The sequence below is a fragment of the Heterodontus francisci genome, chromosome 18 (assembly GCF_036365525.1).
Source record: "Heterodontus francisci isolate sHetFra1 chromosome 18, sHetFra1.hap1, whole genome shotgun sequence".
Taxonomy (NCBI): Eukaryota; Metazoa; Chordata; class Chondrichthyes; order Heterodontiformes; family Heterodontidae; genus Heterodontus; species Heterodontus francisci.
Genome location: NC_090388.1, coordinates 11403675 through 11427773, shown reverse-complemented (window position 1 = coordinate 11427773; position 24099 = coordinate 11403675). Strand labels below are relative to the sequence as shown.

Sequence of the window (24099 nt, the reverse complement as noted above, 5' to 3'; positions counted from 1 at the left end):
CCAGATCATTTCGAGTGAGTGAAAATGCTTTGGCAAAGGTAGACCGCTGCACTATAAGAATCTACGCATTGGTTCTTGATTGTGTGCACAGCCCAACAGCGTGGGTTCGTGCAAGAGGAAGTCACTTGTTTTTTTATCTGAAATTAACGTCTCCAGCATTCTGTTTAAAATCTGCCTATCTTGTAATCAAATTTCGCAAAAGAACTTGCAACACATTTTGGTGTAAAATTGGGGAACTTCCGTTGATGGAACTGTTTCAAGTGACGGAAGTTTAACTTCTGAACATGGGTATCCGAATGTGGTGGAGACGGTTGTTCTCCAGGGTTTCACTAGAGATGCTTTTTTACTTTGCTGTTTTTGGTGTCGAATCATCAATTGACATTGATAATGAAGATTTCATTAAGGAGTGCATCCGTGGCCATAATTTGTATCGTTCGAAAGTAGAGCCTCCCGCAAGCAACATGTTGTACATGGTATGGAGACATTGCCCAGTTAACCTTAGATTGTTTACATAATGCTATGTTTTCATTGCAGTTTAAATGATTGCTAAATATACAAAGTGAGGGTCTGATATTTCATGTGAATTGAGTCTTTTTCTCGTTTTGCTGCGCGTTGGAGTATAATTCTAATGTTCCAGCAGAGTAATTTTGTTGTAGTAGTTTGGGTAGAATTGTAAACATTTTAACAGCAGAACGATTTTGCGTCGGTTTCATTTCATTTATCTTCACTCTCTGTGTAAGGTGAAAGTCATAAGCTAAGTGTTCCGCATTTTGATTGAATCAGCGTCGGGACTTTGTCTTTTAAATTTTCCAATTTTACAGTTCCCCTAAGTTCTGTGGGTGTTTTTATATAAATACGAGAGTTTGGAAACAAATAAACGGTTCAGATTTGTTTTCCATGTATAAGTACAGGAAAGTTTTCTCAAATCCTTAGGTGTGTCCGTAACCACGCCTGCGATATTTTTTGAGATTCTTCCCTTCCGGTTTCATTGTAAGTTTTGTGGCCGCGGGAACTCTTATCCCTTTTTCTCTGCCTTCCCTTGTTTCAGTCTCGGTTTATGGTTTAGTGTTGGAGCGTGAAGAAACTATGCTGATCATCAGAGATAGGAAACTTGGAAGCATTGTGAAAGGCGAGGAGGATAGTGTAGAACTTCAAAAGGACATAGACAAGTTGCTGGAATGGGTGGAGGGGTGACAGATGAAGTTCAATGTAGAGAAATGTTGAGTGATTCATTTTGGTAGGAAGAACATGGAGAGACAATATAGAATAAAAGGTACAATTCTAAAAGGGGTGCAGGAGCAGAGGGACCTGGGTGTAAATGTGAATAAGTCATTTAAGGTGGCAGGACAGGTTGAGAGAGTGGTTAATAAAGCATACAGTATCCTGGGCTTTATTAATAGGGGCATAGAGTACAAGAGCAAGGATGTTATGCTGAACTTATATAAGACACTAGTTCAGCCTCAGCTGGAGTATTGCGCCCAGTTCTGGGCACCGCAATTTAGGAAAGACGTGAGGGCATCAGAGAGAGTACAGAAAAATAGCACGAGAATGGTTTCAGGGATGAGGAATTTCAGTTATGAAGATAGATTGGAGAAGTTAAGACTGTTTTCCTTGAAGAAGAGAAGGCCGAGAGGTGATTTAATAGAGGTATTCAAAATCATGAGGGGTCCGGACAGAGTAGATAGAGAGAAACTGTTCCCACTTGTGAAAGGACCGAGAACGAGAGGGCGCAGATTTAAAGTATTTGGTAAGAGAAGCAAAAGTGACATGAGGAAAAACTTTTTCACGCAGTGAGTGGTTAGGGTCTGAAATGCGCTGCCTGAGAACGTGGTGGAGGCAGGTTCAATTGAAGCATTCAAAAGGGAATTAGACAGTTATATGGAAAGGAAGAATGTGCAGGGTTAAGGGGAGAAGGCAGGGGACTGGAACGGAGGGAATTGCTCTTTCAGAGACCTGTTGCAAAAACGATGGGCTGAATGGCCTCCTTCTGCACTGTAACAATTCTGTGATTAGTCCACAATGTCAATGGTCCAAATTCTGATAGAAAACTTGCATTTATACAGTGCCTTTAATGACCTCAGGTTGTCCCAAAGTGCTTCACAGCCAATGTATTACTTCTGAAGTGTAGTCACTGTTGTCCTAAAGGAAAGCTGACAGCCAAATTGCACACAGTGTGATCTCACAATCAGCAATGTGATAATGGCCAGATAATCTATTTTAGTGATGTTGATTGAGGGATAAGTACTGTCCAGGACATCAGGGAGAACTCCCCTGCTCTTCTTCGGAATAGTACCATGGGACTTTTACATCCTGGAGGGGACGGACGAGGCCTTGGGGTATCTAATCTGAAAGACAGTATCTGTGACAGTGCAGCTCTCTCTCTATCAATAAGTATCATGGATTGCATGGATTTGTGGTTTATTGTCTGTATGGATATTTGCATATTATCAATTTGAATATGGGAACATTGGTACAAAGAACAAAGAACAGTACAGCACAGGAACAGGCCATTCGGCCCTTCAAGCCTGCCTAAACTAACACCTTCTGCACTTCCGGGGCCCATATCCCTCTATTCCCTTCCTATTCATGTATTTGTCAAGATGTCTCTTAAACGTCGCTATCGTATCTGCTTCCACCACCTCCCCTGGCAGCAAGTTCCAGGCACTCACCACCCTCTGTGTAAAAAAAACTTGCGCACATCCCCTCTAAACTTTGCCCCTCGCACCTTAAACCTATGTCCCCTAGTAACTGACTCTTCCACCCTGGGAAAAAGCTTCTGACTATCCACTCTGTCCATGCCGCTCATAACTTTGTAAACCTCTATCATGTCGCCCCTCCACCTCCGTCGTTCCAGTGAAAACAATCCGAGTTTATCCAATCTCTCCTCATAGCTAATGCCCTCCAGACCAGGCAACATCCTGGTAAACCTCCTCTGTACCCTCTCCAAAACCTCCACGTCCTTCTGGTAGTGTGGCGACCAGAATTGCACGCAATATTCTAAGTGTGGCCTAACTAAGGTTCTGTACAGCTGCAACATGACTTGCCAATGTTTATACTCTATGCCCCGACCGATGAAGGCAAGCATGCCGTATGCCTTCTTGACTACCTTATCCACCTGCGTTGCCACTTTCAGTGACCTGTGGACCCGTACGCCCAGATCTCTCTGCCTGTCGATACTCCTAAGGGTTCTGCCATTTACTGTATACCTCCCACCTGCATTAGACCTTCCAAAATGCATTACCTCACATTTGTCCGGATTAAACTCCATCTGCCATTTCTCCGCCCAAGTCTCCAACCGATCTATATCCTGCTGTATCCTCTGACAATCCTCATCATTATCCGCAACTCCACCAACCTTTGTGTCGTCCGCAAACTTACTAATCAGACCAGCTACATTTTCCTCCAAATCATTTACGTATACTACAAACAGCAAAGGTCCCAGCACTGATCCCTGCGGAACACCACTAGTCGCATCCCTCCATTCAGAAAAACACCCATCCACTGTTACCCTCTGTCTTCTGTGACTGAGCCAGTTCTGTATCCATCTTTCCAGCTCACCTCTGATCCCGTGTGACTTCACCTTTTGCACCAGTCTGCCATGCGGGACCTTGTCAAAGGCTTTACTAAAGTCCATATAGACAACATCCCGAGAAATCAGGCTAGAATATAAAAAAATGTAGAAATTCAGTTATTGGAGCAAGCAAAGGAAACACAACCATATTTAGCATTGATGTGTTAAATATGAGGGAGAAAGAAAAGACTTGCATTTATATAGTACTTTCATGACCACCAGACATCTCAAAGTGCCCTACAGTTGATGAAGTACTTTTTTGAAGCATAGTCACTGTTATAATGTAGGAAACGCTCGTACAAATAGCAAAATGATCATGACCAGATAATCTGTTTTTGATTGAGGGATAAATATTGGCCAAGACACTGGGGATTTCTCCCCACTTCTTCAAAATAGTGCCATGGGGTCTTTTACATTTACCTGAGAGGATAGACGGAGCCTTCGTTTAATGTCTCATTCAAAAGACGGCACATCCGACAGCGCAGCACTCCCTCAGTACTGCACTGGAGTGTCAGCTTTGACTTTTGTGCTCAATTCCTGCAGTGGAACTTGAACTCACAAACATCTGACTCAGAGGTGCGAATGCTACTGACAGGAGGGACGATGTTTTTCAGCAAACAGGAAGTTCCACCTTCAAAATAAATAACCACTTCAACTTGTCTTGCATAGCATTTGGCATAAGTTTTAAATTATGACCTTGACTGCCATTTTAACAGTATGGAGGTCATTAAATGTTAACTAACCTGTTCAGAATTGCTAGCCTAGAATTGTTTTGTATGCTGTGAGTAATTGAACCTTTCTTGTACTTTTCCAGCATCTTCACACACTATAGGGAGGACCCCTAATGAGGATCAGGGCCGATAAAGAGTGCTAGGAAGCTATTTAAATAATAGTGTACAGGTGGGCAGTCCGGCTGTTAATTCTGGGAGTTTCGGCAATATGGAGTGTATAAGGCATATGGAAAAAAACACTTTGATTAGGCATTGGAAGAAGTGCTTGAAGGACTTTGAGAAAGGAAGGGTACAGTCTATGGAATGGATGGCCATCTCTCTACCCTGAAGCACCTGATGGAGCAGGCAAGGAAATATTTTAAATAGGGGATGGGGGTGTGGTCCATGCTGTGCTCAGAACCAACAGGATTTGGAGGATGTAAGAAATAAGGTGGTGTATCTGATGAAATCTAGTAAGGTAAGTGGACAATATGCATGAGGAGCACCTAGCAGACATATCAAAGTTATTGAGAAAGGAATGAAGGAGTGGGAAGAATGAAGCCAGAGGCTTCTGCTCATAGCTAGTACTGTACTGTTCATGTCATATAACTTTGTTCAACTGAGTACCTGGTAACACAGCTAACAAATTCAACCTAAGCAACACCATTGTGTAATGTGCAATGAAAGTGCTGCTTCGGTCTGGTTCATTGAGGAAGCATGTTAACATTTTGCTCTCTTCCCTTTTCACAGGAATGCAGGACAGTATCCCCAAGCAAGCCTGTACCTCACAGTACTCTATCACAAACAGCATACCCAATAAGCACATGCACAGCTATACAAACTCAGAGCAGGATGTGGTGAGAACGAACAAAGAACAGTACAGCACAGGAACAGGCCATTCGGCCCTCCAAGCCTGCGCCGATCTTGATGCCTGCCTAAACTAACACCTTCTGCACTTCCGGGGCCCATATCCCTCTATTCCCTTCCTATTCATGTATTTGTCAAGATGTCTCTTAAACGTCGCTATCGTACCTGCTTCCACCACCTCCCCTGGCAGCAGGTTCCAGGCACTCACCACCCTCTGTGTAAAAACTTGCCTCGCACATCCCCTCTAAACTTTTCCCCTCACACCTTAAACCTATGTCCCCTAGTAACTGACTCTTCCACCCTGGGAAAAAGCTTCTGACTATCCACTCTGTCCATGCCGCTCATAACTTTGTAAACCTCTATCATGTCGCCCCTCCACCTCCGTCGTTCCAGTGAAAACAATCCGTGTTTTTCCAACCTCTCCTCATAGCTAATGCCCTCCAGACCAGGCAACATCCTGGTAAACCTCCTCTGTACCCTCTCCAAAGCCTCCACGTCCTTCTGGTAGTGTGGCGACCAGAATTGCACGCAATATTCTAAGTGTGGCCTAACTAAGGTTCTGTACAGCTGCAACATGACTTGCCAATGTTTATACTCTGTGCCCCGACCGATGAAGGCAAGCATGCCGTATGCCTTCTTGACTACCTTATCCACCTGCATTGCCACTTTCAGTGACCTGTGGACCTGTACGCCCAGATCGCTCTGCCAGTGAATACTCCTAAGGGTTTTGCCATTTACTGTATACTTCCCACCTGCATTAGACCTTCCAAAATGCATTACCTCACATTTGTCCGGATTAAACTCCATCTGCCATTTCTCCGCCCAAGTCTCTAACCGATCTATATCCTGCTGTATCCTCTGACAATCCTCATCATTATCCGCAACTCCACCAACCTTTGTGTCGTCCGCAAACTTACTAATCAGACCAGCTACATTTTCCTCCAAATCATTTACATATACTACAAACAGCAAAGGTCCCAGCACTGATCCCTGCGGAACACCACTAGCCACATCCCTCCATTCAGAAAAACACCCATCCACTGTTACCCTCTGTATTCTATGACCGAGCCAGTTCTGTATCCATCTTGCCAGCTCACCTCTGATCCCGGGGGACTTCACCTTTTGCATCAGTCTACCATGCGGGACCTTGTCAAAGGCTTTACTAAAGTCCATATAGACAACATCCACCGCCCTTCCCTCATCAATCATCTTCATCACTTCCTCAAAAAACACAATCAATTTAGTAAGACACGACCTCCCCTTCACAAAACCATGCTGTCTCTCGCTAATAAGTTCGTTTGTTTCCAAATGGGAGTAAATCCTGTCCCGAATAATCCTCTCTAATAGTTTCCCTACCGCTGACGTAAGGCTCACCGGCCTATAATTTCCTGGATTATCCTTTCCACCCTTGTTAAACAAAGGAACAACATTGGCTATTCTCCAGTCCTTTGGGACCTCACCTGTAGCCAATGAGGATGCAAAGATTTCTGTCAAGGCCCCAGCAATTTCCTCCCTTGCCTCCCTCAGTATTCTAGGGTAGATCCCATCAGGCCCTGGGGACTTATCTACCTTAATGCATTGCAAGACACCCAACACGTCCTCCTTTTTGATAATGAGATGACTGAGACTACCTGCACTCCCTTCCCTAGGCTCATCATCCACCAAGTCCTTCTCTTTGGTGAATACTGATGCAAAGTACTCATTTAGCACCTCGCCCATTTCCTCTGGCTCCACACATAGATTCCCATCTCTAAAAAGCCTTGGGATTTTCCTTAATCCTGTTTGCCAATGACTTTTCATGACCTCTTTTAGCCCTCCTAACTCCTTGCTTAAGTTCCTTCCTACTGTCTTTATATTCCTCAAGTGCTTCGTCTGTTCCGAGCCTTCCAGCCCTTACAAATGCTTCCTTTTTCTTTTTGACTAGGCTCACAATATCCCGCGTTATCCAAGCTTCCCGAAACTTGCCAAACTTGTCTTTCTTCCTCACAGGAACATACTGGTCCTGGATTCTAATCAGCTGACGTTTGAAAGACTCCCACATGTCAGATGTTGATTTACCCTCAAACAGCCGCCCCCAATCTAAATTCTTCAGTTCCTGCCTAATATTGTTATAATTAGCCTTCCCCCAATTTAGCACCTTCACCCGAGGACTACTCTTATCCTTATCCACAAGTACCTTAAAACTTATGGAATTATGGTCACTGCTCCCGAAATGCTCCCCCACTGAAACTTCGACCACCTGGCCGGGCTCATTCCCCAATACCAGGTCCCGAATGGCCCCGTCCCTAATTGGACTATCTACATATTGTTTCAAGAAGCCCTTCTGGATGCTTCTCACAAATTCTGCCCCATCCAAGCTCCTAGCACTAAGTGAGTCCCAGTCAATATAGGGGAAGTTAAAATCAACCACCACCACAACCCTGTTACCTTTACATCTTTCCAAAATCTGTCTACATATCTGCTCCTCTACCTCCCGCTGGCTGTTGGGAGGCTGTAGTAAACCCCCAACATCGTGACTGCACCTTCCTATTCTTGAGCTCCACCCATATTGCCTCGCTGCATGACCCCTCTGAGGTGTCCTCCCACAGCACAGCTGTGATATTCTCCTTAACCAGTAATGCAACTCCCCCACCCCTTTACCATCCCCCTCTATCCCGCCTGAAGCTTCTAAAGCCTGGAACATTTAGCTGCCAATCCTGCCCTTCCCTCAACCAAGTCTCTGTAATAGCAACAACATCATATTTCCAAGTACTAATCCAAGCTCTAAGTTCATCTGCCTTACCTGTTATACTTCTCGCATTGAAACAAATGCACTTCAGACCACCAGTCCCACTGTGCTCAGCAACATCTCCCTGCCTGCTCTTCCTCTTCGTCCTACTGGCCTTATTTACTATGTCCTCCTCATTTATTTCACTAGCTGTCCTACTGCTCTGCTTCCCACCCCCCTGCCACACTAGTTTAAACCCTCCCGAGTGATGCTTGCAAACCTTGCAGCCAGGAAATTAGTGCCTCTCCAGTTTAGATGCAACCCGTCCTTCTTGTATAGGTCCCATCTGTCCCTGAAGAGAGCCCAATGATCCAGATATCTGAAACCCTCCCTTCTACACCAGCTGCTCAGCCATGTGTTTAGCTACACTATCTTCCTACTTCTAGCCTCACTGGCATGTGGCACAGGGAGTAATCCAGAGATTACAACCCTAGAGGTCCTGTTTTTTAACTTACTACCTAACTCCCTAAACTCCCCTGCAGGACCTCGTCACTCTTGCTGCCTATGTCATTGGTACCGATGTGTACCACAACCTCTGGCTGTTCACCCTCCCCCTTCAGAATGCCCCCTGTCCGTTCAGAGACATCCTTGACCCTGGCACCAGGGAGGCAACATACCATCCTGGAGTCTCTTTCACGTCCACAGAAGTGCCTATCTGTGCCCCTGACTATAGAGTCCCCTATAACTATTGCTCTTCTGTGCTTTGTCCCTCCCTGCTGAACAACAGTGCCAGCCGTGGTGCCACTGCTCTGGCTGCTGCTGTTTTCCCCTGATAGGCCATCCCCCCCAACAGTATCCAAAACGGTATACTTGTTAGAGAGGGGGATAGCCACAGGGGATTCCTGCACTGACTGCCTGCCCCTTCTAGCGGTCACCCATCTATCTGCCTGCACCTTGGGTGTAACCACTTCTCTAAAACTCATGTCTATGACGCTTTCCGTCACCTGCATGTTCCTAAGTGCATCCAGTTGCCGCTCCAACCGATCCATGTGGTCTGTGAGGAGCTGCAACTGGGTACACTTCCTGCAGATGTAGTCGCCCGGAACGCTGGAAGCGTCACAGACCTCCCACATCTCACAGGTGAAGCACTTTACCCCTCTAACTGACATTTCTAGCACTAATTAATAAATTAATTTAAAATAAATTAAACACTTATTAAATCCTTACTAAATTATGAGGTTGAAGAAGAAGTACAGACTGCGGGCTGAAAGGTGGCAGATTGTGTTCTTGCCATGCAAGTGTCATACAAGTGCTAGGCAATGGCTACCTCTAATGCAAAAAGCCTCTACCACCTCCTCCAGGCTTTCAACAGCACCATCATTGAGTCCCTACCATCAGCAACCTGGGGGAGGGGTGATCACTGACTAAAAACTTAACTGGGACAGGGTAGTAGCTGGGTATCTTGCAATTTTATACAGTGAACCTCATTACCCCTCAAAGCCTCATCATCTACAAGATTCAAGTCAGGAGTATGACGGTATACTCACCACTCACCTGGATAGATGCAAAAATACTTGGGAAGCTTGACACCATCCAGGATGAAATAATCCATTTGATTGGTGCCCACTACTTTCCATATTGTTACTACCGAGGTGGGAGGAGAACACTGTTAATTCAGTTCCACTTCTCCACAGGCCACAACATATATTTAAATTTTCCCACTTACCGAAACAGTTAATCATATGCTCTATTTTTCCCCAGAATAAAGCACACCAAGTTTCTTTAATAAACAAAATTATCAGTTTATTATAAACCAAGTTTTAAACCAGTAATGAAGTAAAACATACAAATGGAAATATTAAAGTCCCTTATTTATCCTAGCCCTCACATACACACACACATACACAACTGGTTAACTGGGGCAAAAAAAGGGATTTTTGTTTACAGCTGTTACAAAGAAATAGAAGGAATTAAAAAAAAAAACTTAGGCTGAAAAGAAGGTATGGAAAGATGTCCTTTGTGTTCGTTAGGCATCCCAAATGTGAATAGGCGGCTATCACTAGGATCTTCCCAGAACAGTTTCTTCCAGACAATGTTGAAGATCAGTTTGGGTAGGCTTTGCAAGAGATGCAGCAACAGAAGGTTTCAGTTAGATTTTACAGCAGAAATGTAGTAGTAAATATTTCTTCAAATATTGGAGGAAATAGCAAACGTGCTTGATGCAGGATTTTCTTTTCAAGAGAAAGAGCTGAGCTGGCTGGATCTTCTGTTCTCCTGGTAGGCAAGAAGCAACTGGCTTCTTTAACAGTTCAAATTGAAACAAAGAACTTTTTCCAGAAACAAGCCTCATGACAACCATAAATCTTGGCTTGAGTCCAGAACTAGGGGGCACGGTTTTAAAATTAGGGGACACCCTTTTAGAACAGAGATGAGGAGAAATTTTTTCTCTGAGGGTTGTGCGACTTTGGAACTCTCTGCCTCAGAAGGTGGTGAAGGCGGGGTCATTGAATTTTAAGGCAGGGGTAGGTAGATTCTTGTTAGGTAAGGAAATCAAAGGTTATCGGGGGTAGATGGGAATGTGGAATTCGAGACACAAACAAACACAAGATAAGCAATGATCTTATTGAATGTTGGAGCAGGCTAGAATGGCCTACTTCTGCTCTTAATTTGTATATATGTATCTCTCCAGGTCAAAAACAAGTCCTGCTGGGTTTTTATTTGAAAACAGGTGCCTTCCAGTAAGACTTGTTTACTAGCCAAAACCAAGTACCTCTGGTAACTTCTTTTTTAAAAAGAACCCCACAGAGTTCAGCAATCTCTTTCAAGATTCCAGATGACTCAGTGTCCATATTCAAATATAAGTTCTTAAAACATATTTTTACAAAAGAAACAGAAGCAATCTCGTAACAATATTCACCCTTTCCACTACCGGCAGACTACGGCTCTACTATGTACCATCTTCAGGATGCACTGATGTTAATTCAAGAGGACGTACAAAGCCGTCAACCTCTATCACCATCACCTGCAAGTTTCCCTCTGAATCTCGCACCATTCTGCCGCAGACATATATTGCCATTCCTTCACCATTGTTTCAAAGAATCATAGAAATTTACTGCAGGGAAGGAGGCCATTCAGCTTATGGTGTCCGTGCTGGCCAACAAATAACCATCCAGTTTAATCCCACTTTCCAGCTCTTGATCCATAGGTTATGGCACTTCAAGTGCATATCCAGGTACTTTTCAAATACTATGAGGGTTTCTGCCTCTACCACCCTTTCAGGCAGGGCATTCCAGATCCCCACCACCCTCTGGGTGAAACAATTTCCCCTCTAAACCTCCTACCTCTTATCCTAAATCTATGTCCCCTGTTGGGGTACAAAATTCAGGAATTCCTTACCGAACAATCTCAATGGAACATCATCAGCACAAGGATCACAGCATTTCAAGAAGGCCATCATCATCTTCTCAAGGCAACTAGCAACGCACAAGAAATGCACATTGCCCACATCCCAAAAACAAATCTTAAATAAAGGTGAGGAGTGAGCGGTGTTTGCTGCCCAAGGTCAGGCACTCAGTTCCCAGAGTCCAACATGATAACTGACTCTGATGCAGAACTGAGGGATTCTGACTTCTCAGGACCTGCTTACAAATGTGAATTTCTGTAGGAGCTATGTTACCTACACGAATCCATGCACTGCAAGGTCTTGGGAATCTACTACGATCTGTTCAGTTGTGGATGAATGGTTATTTACATTTCAGTATGCCTTGCAGCATATGCTACCTCCGCTAACACTTTATAGTGAGTCCTCAATGATAGTCTGTCTGCACAATTTGGGTTCCAACCTCAAAAGATGTGCTCTTTGGCAGTTTCAACAAGGAGAATTTACTGCAAAACTTTGCAAAATTCTGTTCTGAGACAGATCACTGATATGTTGATGGGAGTGTCCAGTAGCTGGACATGCATATTGGTTTCACAGATCAGGTGGTTAATACTCAGGATACTATATCTGGGTCACTAACCATCCCTGTACAACCTGGAGTAGATATGCCAGATAGCCAAAACAGCACTGGATGTGGCTAGGTTAAGCCACTGGCGTATATACCAGCGGTCAATTACTCCAACAATTCCAGCAGGCTGGCAAGTGAAATCCTGTAGCTGGCCAGCATGTTTTCTTCTTCCAATACAAAATCACTCAGAACTACTATATGAGGTGTTGTATCTCAAAAAATACAAATGCAAAGAAAGCATTTTGGCAGATATAATAAATACACTGCGCTGGAATTCAACACTGTGCTGAGTATTGGTGTCATTGATCGAAGGAGACGGGAAAAGATGGGTTACATAAATGTTTGCCTTAAAATAAAGCTCCCAACTGAACAGGTATTTACATTTACTATTGTACTGGGAGCTACATATTGGCTGTGCATTGATGGAATTAAAGCATCGTATAGTGCACAGAGGCCTGAATGGCAACATGGAGATTTCCTGAACTTCTGGATAACCAGCAGATTTCTAGATTGTTTTTCCCTATTATACCACTGTTGGTAGCAACAAGGTATTGTTGGCCCTGCTGAATAATGCATCTGCAGCCTCCTTGATGCAACTTTAGTAAGTCAAACATAGGTCTCAGTGCCATTGTGCCAACAAGCTACATCCCAATGGTAATTTGGTAGCATGTGGTAACATCAGGTGTGCACTACTCTGTACCCCTGAAATTCCTGCTGTCTAACCCATGGGTATTTCAGGAGTTCTTTATAGTTGGCTAGACGGCTGTCGTGAAATGCAGAAAGACGCCAATAGCGCGGGTTTAATCCCCATACCAGCTGTGGTAGTTCATGGAGGCCTGCCTCCTCGCCTTACCCCATGCTTGAGGAGTGGTGACCTTCAAGCTCTACATGACCAACCGTATCTCTTTCTAATGGGAAGAGATGGCTATGGTCCTTTGGGATTATGGCTAGAGCAAGCAATTAAAGTGCCAATACCTATTTCCAGACTTGAGTTTACTCCAACACTATGTTTTTCCTATTCATATAAATGTTCTCTGAGATCACTGACTTCATTTAGTATTATAGGTTAGCTTTGCCTGTGTTAGTTTTCATGATTTTAGCTTCAAGTCATATTTATTAACTATGTTTCATTCTGTTTAGGAACAGAAGTAGGCCATTCAACCTATCAAGTTTATTCTGCCATTCAGTTACATCATAGCTGATCTGTATCTTAGCCCCATTTGCCCCCATCTTTAGTTCTGTAAATCTTAGATTTTTGTTAGACCAGGGTATCAACCACCTCAGTTTTGAAATTTTCGATTTACCTAGCTTCAGCAAGAACTACTTGTATTTATATAGCACCTTTAGCATAATAAGGGGGCAAATTTTACCGGGCCCCTGATATTGGGGGTCGTAGTAGGGGGGGCCCAGAAAATATCTCCAGGAAAGGCCCACCATGGGCCTTGATACCGGGAAGGCCCCACACTATATTAATGGCAACGGTGAGGCCTCATGGTGGCGCCCCCCCCCCCCTGCCGCTCGGCAATGGGAGCAGGATCTAAATATTTTAATTAATCACCTATCTTCTCCTTTCAGCCGTCCTGCTGTGATATTCAGGTAGGCTGCCAGGACTCCTGCGCCTTCGGATTTCCATTTGGAGATCTAAGGCGGAACACTGGTTGGGAGGGGGGAGCCGGTAAATTTTCAGGATGGGTGGGGCGCGGGGAAAACTATTGTGATTGGTGGAGGGGATGGTGGGAAGGGGTTGAAGGTAAAAGGTAATAAACCTTGGCGGGGGGAAAGGTTGGGATTGCAAGGCAAGTTTTTTTTTGGGGGTGGGGGGGAGAGGACAATTAATAAATTGTTTAGTCATGGGGGGGTGGGAGAAGAGCTTAAATCTTTTATTAAATTTTTCACATTTAATTTTATCACGTCTATAACTTTAAAAATTGAAATACAATGGAAGGGCTTGAAGCCCTTTAGAAATGGTGCCGGTGCCAAGCAGTGGCGCTGTTGCCAGGGATGGATTGCCCGTCCCCTCCACGTCATCGGGGGCATGTGGTCCGCCTGGGCCATGTAATTGAGCCACCACGTATATCACAGTGGCTCCGTGGAGTAAATCCTGCACGTGCTTGCTGCCATATTTTATGCCCGCCATCGATTACGGCGGCAGCAACATAAAATGCAGCCCAAAATGTCCCAAGGCACTTCACAGGAGAACCTGATACTAGTTACAAAAGGAGCAATTTGGGCAGATGACCAAAAACTTAGTTAAACAGGTAGGTTTTAAGTAGGATCTTAAAAGTGGGAGAGGTAGAGGAGATTAGAAGTAGAGAATGGGCAAGGCCATCGAGGGATTTGCAGATAAGCATGAGAATTTTTAAATCGAGGTGCTGCTTAACTGAGAGCCAATGTAGGTCAGCAAGCACGGGAAGATGGGTGAACAAGACCTGGTGCAAGTAAGGAAGTGGGCAGCACAGTTTTCAATGACCTGCAGTTTACAGAGGGTGGAATGTGTGATGCCAGCCAGAAATGTACTGGAATAGTCAAGTCTAGAGGTAACAAAGGCAGATGATCTGAGGCAGGGCAGAGTCAGGCGAAGTGGAAGTTATCAGTCTTAGTGATGGCGTGATTATGTGGCCGATAGCTCATTTTGATGTCAAATATGACACCAAGGTTGCAAACAGTTTGTTTCAGCCTCAGGCAGTTGCCAGCGAGAGGGATGGAGTTAGTGGCTAGGGAATGGAGTTTGTAGTGGGAATCAAAGACAATAACATCGGTCTTCCCACTATGTGGTTGGGAGAAAATTTCTGCTCATCCAGTATTACATGTTGGACATGCAGTCTGATAATTTAGTGACAGTGGAATTGAGAGATGTGGTGGTGACGTAGAGCTGGGCATAGTTAGGATACATGTGGAAACTGACGCTGTGTTTTGGGCTGATATTGCCGAGGAACAGTGCAGGAGTGGAGAAGGCATTGTTGGTGATTCTCTGGCCACAATTAAATAAGAATGAAACCAGGCGAGTGCAGTCCCACCCAGCTGGATGATGATGGAGAGGTGTTGGGAGGAGGATTAAAGGTGGGCTCGGGTCTGTAAATGAAACCCAATCTGAGCCCGACAGAACCACATCCGACCCTGAGCCCGACCCGGCCCGAGTCCTTCCATTTTTTCCTGCGCCCAACCCGACCTGACCATCAGTTAACCTACCTTCCATTTTTCACTTTGTTGCTGATCTGCACAAGCTTAAAATAATTGCAACAAAACCACCTTTCTAGTCCAAAAATTACATAAACAGTGGAGCCACTTACCTGAAGTTGTGATAGTGTGTCCTACCCGGCCCGACCTGACCCGAGCCCGAATGCCGGACCCAGTGGGGGACACGTCGTCGGGTCCCGTCGGGTTCGGGTTGGGTAGCCGGTCTTTAAGGAAGATGGTGTAGTTAACCGCATCAAAGGCTGTAGACAGGTCGAGAAGGATGAAGGAATGGCTCATCTTTTCCACAGTCACATAGGATGTCATGAACGATTTTGATAAGAGCCGTTTTGATTCTGTGGCGGAACAGAAACTTGATGGGAGGGATCCAAACATGAAGTTCTGGGGAAGATGGGCACGGATTTGGGAGGTGATAGCATGTTCAAGGACTTTGGAGAGGAAAGGGAGGTTGGAGACAGGGCCGTAGTTACAAAAATGGTGGAATGAAGGTTTTTTTTTGAAGAGGGGTTGATGACAGCAGATTTGAAGGAGAGGGACAATACCAGAAGAGAGAGAACCATTACCAATATCCGCTAACATGAGTACCAGGAAGCAAAGTTGGGTGGTCAGCAGTTGTTTAGGAAGTAGAAGGTGGGTCTTATGGATAAGATGAGCTCAGAGAAAACATGAGGGGAGATAGCAGAGAGAAACTAGAGAATGATGCAAGTTCAGGGCCAGGGCAGAGAGGAACGGGAAAGGAAGTTTGGCTCAGTGGGGAAGAGTGGGAAGTGAAAGAGGTAGCTGAGCAGATGGTCTCAATCTTACCAACAAAGAAGTCTGTGAGCTCCTCGCACTTGTCGGAAGTGTTAGTGGAGGAGACAGGGGAGAAAGGTTTAAAAGGACTGTTTGCAGAAAATATCTAAATTACATTTAAGTAATTTGGGAGACATTTCTCTTATTTACTTGATTTTCTTTTTAAAATTCTAGTCTTGGGATCGGATTCTTGCTCAAGCAGCCCTTGAATGGAGCAGAAACTGCATGTTCAAACACAACAGCGACCTCAAGGTGCCAGGAAAACTTCATCCAGTATTCACCACTATTGGAGAAAACATTTTCGTCACAGGAGGTTCCAACTTAAATGTCACGCGTGCAATAACAGCCTGGTATAATGAAGTTCAGTTTTATGATTATTTTTCACAAACGTGCACAGGAGTATGTGGCCATTACACCCAGGTAATCTATTTTGTGCAAATAATTTCATAGGTCAAAATGATAACCAAAAATAGTAGCATTTTCATTACTGTTTTTGTGAAAAGGTGCTTCCTAATTTTACATTTATACCCAGCTTTACAATGAGTAAATGTGATTAGGACTATGGAAAAAACCAACATGTCTTGGTTGGGCTAAATGGCCCATTTTCATGTTTTAACTTCTATCCATGTATATGAAAATGTTATAAGCAGGTATTTCTTTGCTATATTGGAAATGCTTCTCTCGTCATCCTAAAACACTGGGTCTAACAGAATTACATTCACTTACACTTGCACTTGGTACCTATATTTATGTATTACGCATGACTCACTGGGCTACTTATTTGTTTTATAACCAGTTTTTGTGAGGACATGCCAATCTACAACATTAAGTAGATACATTAAGAGATGGGCGGATATAACTCACAAAACATAATTCAATGTTTGCATAATGTAGCTATCAGGTATCCACTTCAGTTTGTTCTTTGTTTTTCTGATGCTTTTAACTTTTTGTAGGAAGTAAAACTAATCAATGTACTGAGTTTAGAGCGTTAGAACATAAGAACTAGGAGCAGGAGTAGGCAATTCAGCCCCTCGAGCCTGCTCCGCCATTCAATACAATCATGGCTGATCTCATCTTGACCTCAACTCCACTTTCCTGTCCGTTCTCCATAACCCTTCAACCCATTTCTAATTAAAAATCTGTCTATCTCCTCCTTAAATTTACCCAATGGCCCGGCATCCACCGCACTCTGGGGTAGTGAATTCCACAGATTCACGACTCTTTGAGAGAAGTAATTTCTCTTCATCTCTGTTTTAAATCTGCTACTCCTTATCCTACAACTATGACCTCTTGTTCTAGATTGCCCCACAAGAAGAAACATCCTCTGCGTCTACTTTGTCAATTCCCTTAATCATCTTATATACCTCAATTAGATCTCCTCTCATTCTTCTAAACTCCAGAGAGTAAAGGTCTAAATTGCTCAATCTCTCTTCATAAGACAAGCCCCCCATCTCTGGAATCAATCTAGTGAACCTCCTCTGAACTGCTTCCAATGCAACTACATCCTTTCTCAAGTAAGGGGACCAAAACTGTATGCAATACTCCAGGTGCGGTCTCACTAATGCCTTGTACAGTTGTAGCAACTCATCCCTACTTTTGTACTCTATTCCTTTAGCAATAAATGCCAAAATTCCATTTGCCTTCCTTATCACCTGCAAACTAGTTTTCTGCGATTCATGCACGAGGACGCCCAGATCCCTCTGCACCGAAGCACTCTGAAGTTTCTCTCCATTTAGATAATTTGCCTTTCTATTCTTCCGACCAAAATGGATAACCTCACACTTATCCATCTGCCAAATTTTGGCCTGTTTATCTAATCTATCCATATCCATTTGTAGGTTTCTTATTTCTTTATTGCAACTTACTATCCCACCTATTTTAGTGTCATCTGCAAATTTGGCTATAGTACCTTCTATCCCTGCATCCAAGTCATTTATATAGATTGTAAAAAGTTGGGGCCCGAGGACTGAACCCTGTGGCACACCACTAGTTACATCTTACCAACCAGAAAAAGACCCATTTATCCCGACTCTCTGTTTTCTGTTAGCTGATTTTCTTCCCGTTGTTACTGTTGCGATGCAAGATTAGGCTTTCAACAATAACTTCTATATGATTCAGGTCCGAGTGATTTTAAAAAAGCTTTAATATATTGACTAATAACACTATTGTTCTTATACAACTGTTCTAGAGTATTACATTGAAGGACAAAAAAATTAACCTGGTTTCCCTCCATACCTTCGAAGTGACTAAGCATGACTTCCATCACTAAGCTATGCTACTTCCGACAGTCCCAAGGGCTCAAAAAACCACTGGCCACTAGCCCTATAATTATACCCAATATGCTAGGGTCTAATTACTTACATACTGGCATGGTCCCTGAAAGTATCTTCTTAACCATCTGTTATCTGTAAGTGTCCGCATCTTTGAATCTTATTCCCAAAGCAAGCCTTTTATCTGTAAGTTCAGCAAGTACGTTATATGCACATTTTAACTTACACAGGCAGGTTGTGTTATGGTCAAATGTACAACTGAGCCCAAGTTGGTAAATTTGCATTTACAATGAAACTGAGGTATTTATTAATATCACGATTTGTATATATCCAACCAAACGGACATTTAATTTTTTTTTACAAAACCTATTCTTGTCTGTATATACTCATATTTTTACCTTTAATTTCAAGTGGAAGAGTGGAATTTATCTTTAGAATTTTGAAGTAATCAAAAGAAAGAACCTTTTATCAGGTACTGATGGAGGTATTCAAAGTCACGAGCGGTCTGGACAGATTAGATAGAGAGAAACTGTTCCCACTCGTGAAAGGATCAAGAACGAGAGGGCACAGATTTAAAGTATTTGGTAAGAGAAACAAAAGTGACATGAGGAAAAACTTGTTCACGCAGCGAGTAGTTAAGGTCTGGAATGCACAGCCTGAGAAAGTGGTGGAGGCAGGTTCAATTGAAGCATTCAAAAGGGAATTAGACAGTTGTATGAAAAGGAAGAATGTGCAGGGTTATGGGGAGAAGGCAGGGGAATGGAACTGAGGGAATTTCTCTTTCCAAGAGCTGGTGCGGACATGATGGGCTGAATGGCCTCCTGCACTTTAACGATTCTGTGATCTTGTTACTGACTATTACTCTGTCCAACATCATTGGCTTCACAAATACATGCTCCATTTGAATCATGGGGGGTACTGAATATTGGGAAATGTCTCAAAAATGACTGGACTGTAAAGTTATATTGGTGGCGATGTAAAGGAAATTTAGCTAGCCTCACCTGTAGGAAATACATATACAAAGAAAGATTAATTTCCTTAGGCAAATAAATAATAATGGAAATTTGCTGCTAAATATTATTGGGAAATATAAAGACAATACGAACATTTCAACTCCTGAGCCTCATTTAAATCTTGCCGACTGGCTGGAAACAGTAGAAAATTGTGCAGCCTAGCGATTGCCTGCCAACACCAAGTAGGTGATGTGATCGGCGGCAGGGGCCATTCACAGGGGTCTTGTATTTGTGTTATGGCCCACAAGTTAAAAATCCATTTGGGCCCCATTCTTCTGGTTCCGGCTCCTCTTTCCATTGTCTTCACCTGGTGGATAAGTTCCCAGCTCTGGCCACCAGCTAAAATTTCAGACAGACCTCAATTATGACATTGAGACCCAACATGCATATTTAAAAAAAGGACCTTGCTGGTTTTGGGTGTGTGTCCTTGCCACCTGCTTAGAAGAGCAAGTTAAAATTCGGAATGGTGAGTTCCTGGTGGCTTTCCGGCAGGTAAATATTTATTTTTTATTTAGAGATACAGCACACCGAGTCTGTGCCGACCAACAACCACCCATTTATACTAACCGTACAGTAATCCCATATTCCCTACCACCTACCTACACTAGGGGCAATTTACAATGGCCAATTTACCGATCACCTGCAAGTCTTTGGCTGTGGGAGGAAACCAGAGCACCTGGCGAAAACTCACGCAGTCACAGGGAGAACTTGCAAACTCCGCACAGGCAGTACCCAGAATCGAACCCGGGTCCCTGGAGCTGCGAGGCTGCGGTGCTAACCACTGTGCCGTCACAAAATAACCTGGGCAATTTTAGATGTCAGAGGTAGTTTCTTTACTCAGAGAGTAGTAGGGGCGTGGAACGCCCTGCCTGCAACAGTAGTAGACTCGCCAACTTTAAGGGCATTTAAGTGGTCATTGGATAGACATATGGATGAAAATGGAATAGTGTAGGTCAGATGGTTTCACAGGTCGGTGCAACATCGAGGGCCGAAGGGCCTGTACTGCGCTGTAATGTTCTAATTCTAATTCTAACTGGATCGGGTTGAAATTGTTCCGTTGAATTTAGCAACATTTGTTTGAAAGCAGAATATCACAATTCATGATTTTCCCCCTTTTATTTCAAGGTTGTATGGGCATCAAGTTACAAAGTTGGCTGTGCAGTTCATACTTGTCCATCAGGAATTGCCGACTTCTCGTCTGCCACTTCAACCATTTTTGTTTGTGATTATGGACCACCGTAAGTCTCTCTTAATATTGGTTCATTTTAGATGGCTTTTAATATTCATAATCTAAGTATGTTTGTACCATTCTTTTCCTTGCAGTGGAAATTATCCAACACTTCCTTATTTAAAAGGAGAAGCATGTAGTGAATGCTTTAACGACCGGTGTGAGAATAAATTGTGCAGTAAGTTTGAGTCACTTATTTCTCTTTGTATGTGTGGTATTTCATACTCGCATTACTGACAAAAGTCAACTCAATAATTCTGGCACTAAACAAAACTTATTAATTTGCACTATGACCTATTTATTTCCTTTTTTCAGGGAATAGGACACTTGAGATGTCAAGTGAGTATATGCTTTTGCTATACAACCATAAATGACTTTTCAGTGTAAGGAAAAGTGAACTATTTAATTGCACTTACTTTTGTTTGTTTTATTTTTGACAGGTGATTCAAATTCCGTTTGTGACCATTTCTGTATTGCTGTTTTAGCAATAAGACCATTGTCTCTTATTGTTATCATTGCTGGAGTGTATGTTGTACAAAAAAAATATCCAAACATGTTTGCTTATCTATAATACATATCCACATTCTACTGATTTCAGATCAGCATGCCTTTAAACATTACGTTTTGCATGTCTGAGGGGTTCAAAGAGGTGACACCTTATCAAACAATTGCTTTTCGATGTTTGGAAAAATGAATTGGTTGCATAGTTTATTAGATAGCATAGTAAATATCTTTCTTCAAACTCCTTGAGTAAACACAAAATATATAGATACATGTCAAAACAGTACCCTCAAAATCCCTGATCAGCCAATGGAAGTGCATCAGAATGAAACATCAATCACTCAACGACCTTTAAAAATGACGCCATGTGAAGTCCCAGGATTTGACTAATAACAACAACAATTTGTATTTATATATACTGAAAACACAGTAAAATGTCCTAAGGCATTTTTGACATCAAGCTACAAAAGGAGATTGATCAAGTTTTTGGTCACCTGCCCCCAGGAGCTAGGATTTAAGAAACATTTTAAAGGAGGAAAGAGAGGTAAACCGACAGGGGTTTAGGGAGGGGATTCTAGAGCTTGGGGCCGAGGTAGCTGAAGGTACGGCCGCCAGTGGTGGACTAGTAAAAATCAGAGATGCACAAAAAGCCCGAACTGGAGGAGCACACAGAGATCTTGAAGGGTTGTAGGGCTGGGGGAGGTTAAAGAGATATGGTGAGCAAGGCTATGGAGGCATTTGAAAATGAGGGTGAGAATTTTAAAATCTAGGTATTGCTTAAATGGGAGCCAGTGTTCAGATGAGCAGATGATGAAGAACAGCTGAAAAGCCCTAAATTCAAATTCTGTCCCTTTACCAACAACAACTGGTGTAAGAAGTATTCACCGCTACTTCCTCTAGAATCTTGGAATTGCATATAGGAAGCATCTCACCACAAATTCCTCCTCCCCATCACCCCTCCAAGCCACCTTGCATGACTTTCACGGTACTACTGTAAATCTGAAATTTTGAAGCTTACATTTTCTTCAAGTGCTAAGGATGAAATAGCTCAGCCCGTCAAGGCTACTATATATTGCAGCAAGTACTGTTAACCCTCAGATCTCTCACAGTTATTTTTCATTTAAAGCAATCCCAAACCTCCAGCAGAAAGGGACAAACTCAATCCCATCAGCCCTGGAGCATTACTTCCAAGATACTTTTCAAAACAGACAGGACCACGCTGAATATAGTTAATTCTCATCAGATACTGTGATTGCGGGGGGGGGGGGGGGGGGGAAATAGGTGGTTATAGGATGAGTTAGATGGGGTGAATGTACTCACCCATTTGTATTTAGCTTTGTGAACAAATATGAATCACACGTGCCATCTATTTCCCTTCATGCTATCAAAATATCCCTAGTATGTTTAAAAAGTTTGTTTTGAAGTTAAAATACAAATACTTCAATTTGTCAGTTACTCTGTAATATCCCCTCTAACCACTGTTGGCAATAACTTCAACTTAGCTGCCGCTAAACAAGGCACTACCTAGTAAGAAGAGATGTATCGAGGAATATTAGATATTTTAAATCAGAGTAAATTATTGATTATGATAGTGAAAAACGTGAGGTACTCAATTCATTTTAGTACTTTAGTTCCTTAGGTTTGAGGTTTTGCTTTTTAAAAAATGCTCTTTTTAAGATTCAGGTTTTAGGGAAATTACAGTTTTTTTGTGTTTTGTGAATTTTTTGGCTCGTTAAGATGAGGGATATTGGCAGAGGAGAATGGAATTCTTTCTATTTCAAGCATTCAGTGTCAATATCAAGCACTCCCATATCAAGCATAGTAGCTCCAATCTCGAGTACACATACTGAATCAGCAAGACGTTTTTCATCTTACACTCTAGCTTTACTGTTTGAGATTGCTAAATTGAGGCAATTTTGTCATGTGGTCTTATACTCACTGGGGCTGGATTAACACTGTCTAAACTCACTGGGTTAACTCAGCCTAAATTTGTTTCATGTAAGATCTTTATAATGCTTTTGGGCTATTCATTTGGAACAGGTATCCAGAAAGAACTAAAGTATTTTTCAAACAAAAACAGAATGTAGCTTGCATAGGTTTAATAGCTTTTTAATGCTAATTTGCATCATAGAACTTGGCTTAAACTCATTTTGAGAAGCATTAATTTAACACAAAATGACCAGGAACCTAAAAGTGGAGTCCCTGGAGCTTGGTTTTTAAACAACGAATGAGAGACACGTGCACAGCTGAGTTGAACAACCAGTAGGATCAATCATCAATCACTGTCAGATAACTGGAACAATCTGTGGACTTCAGCGAAAAGTCATCCAAATGTTTTCTGTTAACACATGTACTAACACTTAGGCTACTGTACATATGTGATTATTTTTACTGTTGTCACAGTCATAACCATCCCATGTTAAGCTATCAAAAGGACAATTTAATACCAATTAAACTTTTTAAAGTTTAATTCTGCATCGGGTGTTGAGTCAAAATCCTGAGGTCTCCATTTGATTACAACCTAATTGCACTTATTAGTAAATTAAATGATTTATCACGACATCAGTGGGGATCAGGGCAGAGCCACTCTGCTGTAGTTGGAGTCATTTGTGGCAAAAAGGAAGATAGTTGTGGCTACTGGAGGCAATTATCTCAGCCCCAAGATATTGTTGGAGTCCATCAGGGCAGTATCCCAGGCCCAACTACATAGGAACAAGCTTATTCTGCCATTTATGAGATCATCGCTGATCAGCGATTTAACTCCATATACTGCCTTTTCCCCATTTCCCATAGTACCTTTGGTTAACAAAAATCTATCAATCTCAGATTTAAAATTAATTGATCTAGAATCAATTACTGTTTGTGGAAGAGTTCCAAACATCTACCACCCTTTGTGTGTAGAAGTGTTTCCTAATTTCGCTCCTGAAAGCCTGGCTCTAATTTTTAGACTATGACCCCTAGTCCTAGACTCCTCAACCAGTGAAAATAGGGGATAGAGAGAAACTATCTGTTCTCAATATATTGAACACTTCAATCAAATCACCCCTTAGTTTGTAAATTCTAGGGAATTCAACTCGCGCTTCTGTAATCTCACTTTATAACTTAATCATTGGAGTCCAGGTATCATTCTGGTAAACCTAAGCTGCACTGCCTCCAAAGCCAATATGTCCCTCCTAAGGTGTTTAGAACTGTTCAGTACTACTGAGGGCTAACCAGGGCTATGATTAGCTATAGAATA

The 24099-nt window shown here is 42.7% G+C and overlaps 1 protein-coding gene across 1 annotated transcript; it reads left to right on the top strand.

Annotated features, from left to right (window-relative positions):
- Positions 1 to 97: 97 nt before the first annotated feature.
- Positions 98 to 23336, top strand: LOC137379441 (glioma pathogenesis-related protein 1-like). The gene is made up of 6 exons (XM_068050264.1): positions 98 to 473; positions 16024 to 16269; positions 20258 to 20370; positions 20456 to 20538; positions 20676 to 20699; positions 20801 to 23336. The coding sequence occupies exons 1-6, from the start codon at positions 285 to 287 to the stop codon at positions 20929 to 20931; spliced, it is 786 nt and encodes a 261-aa protein (XP_067906365.1). The 5' UTR covers positions 98 to 284; the 3' UTR covers positions 20932 to 23336.
- The last annotated feature ends 763 nt before the right edge of the window (positions 23337 to 24099 follow it).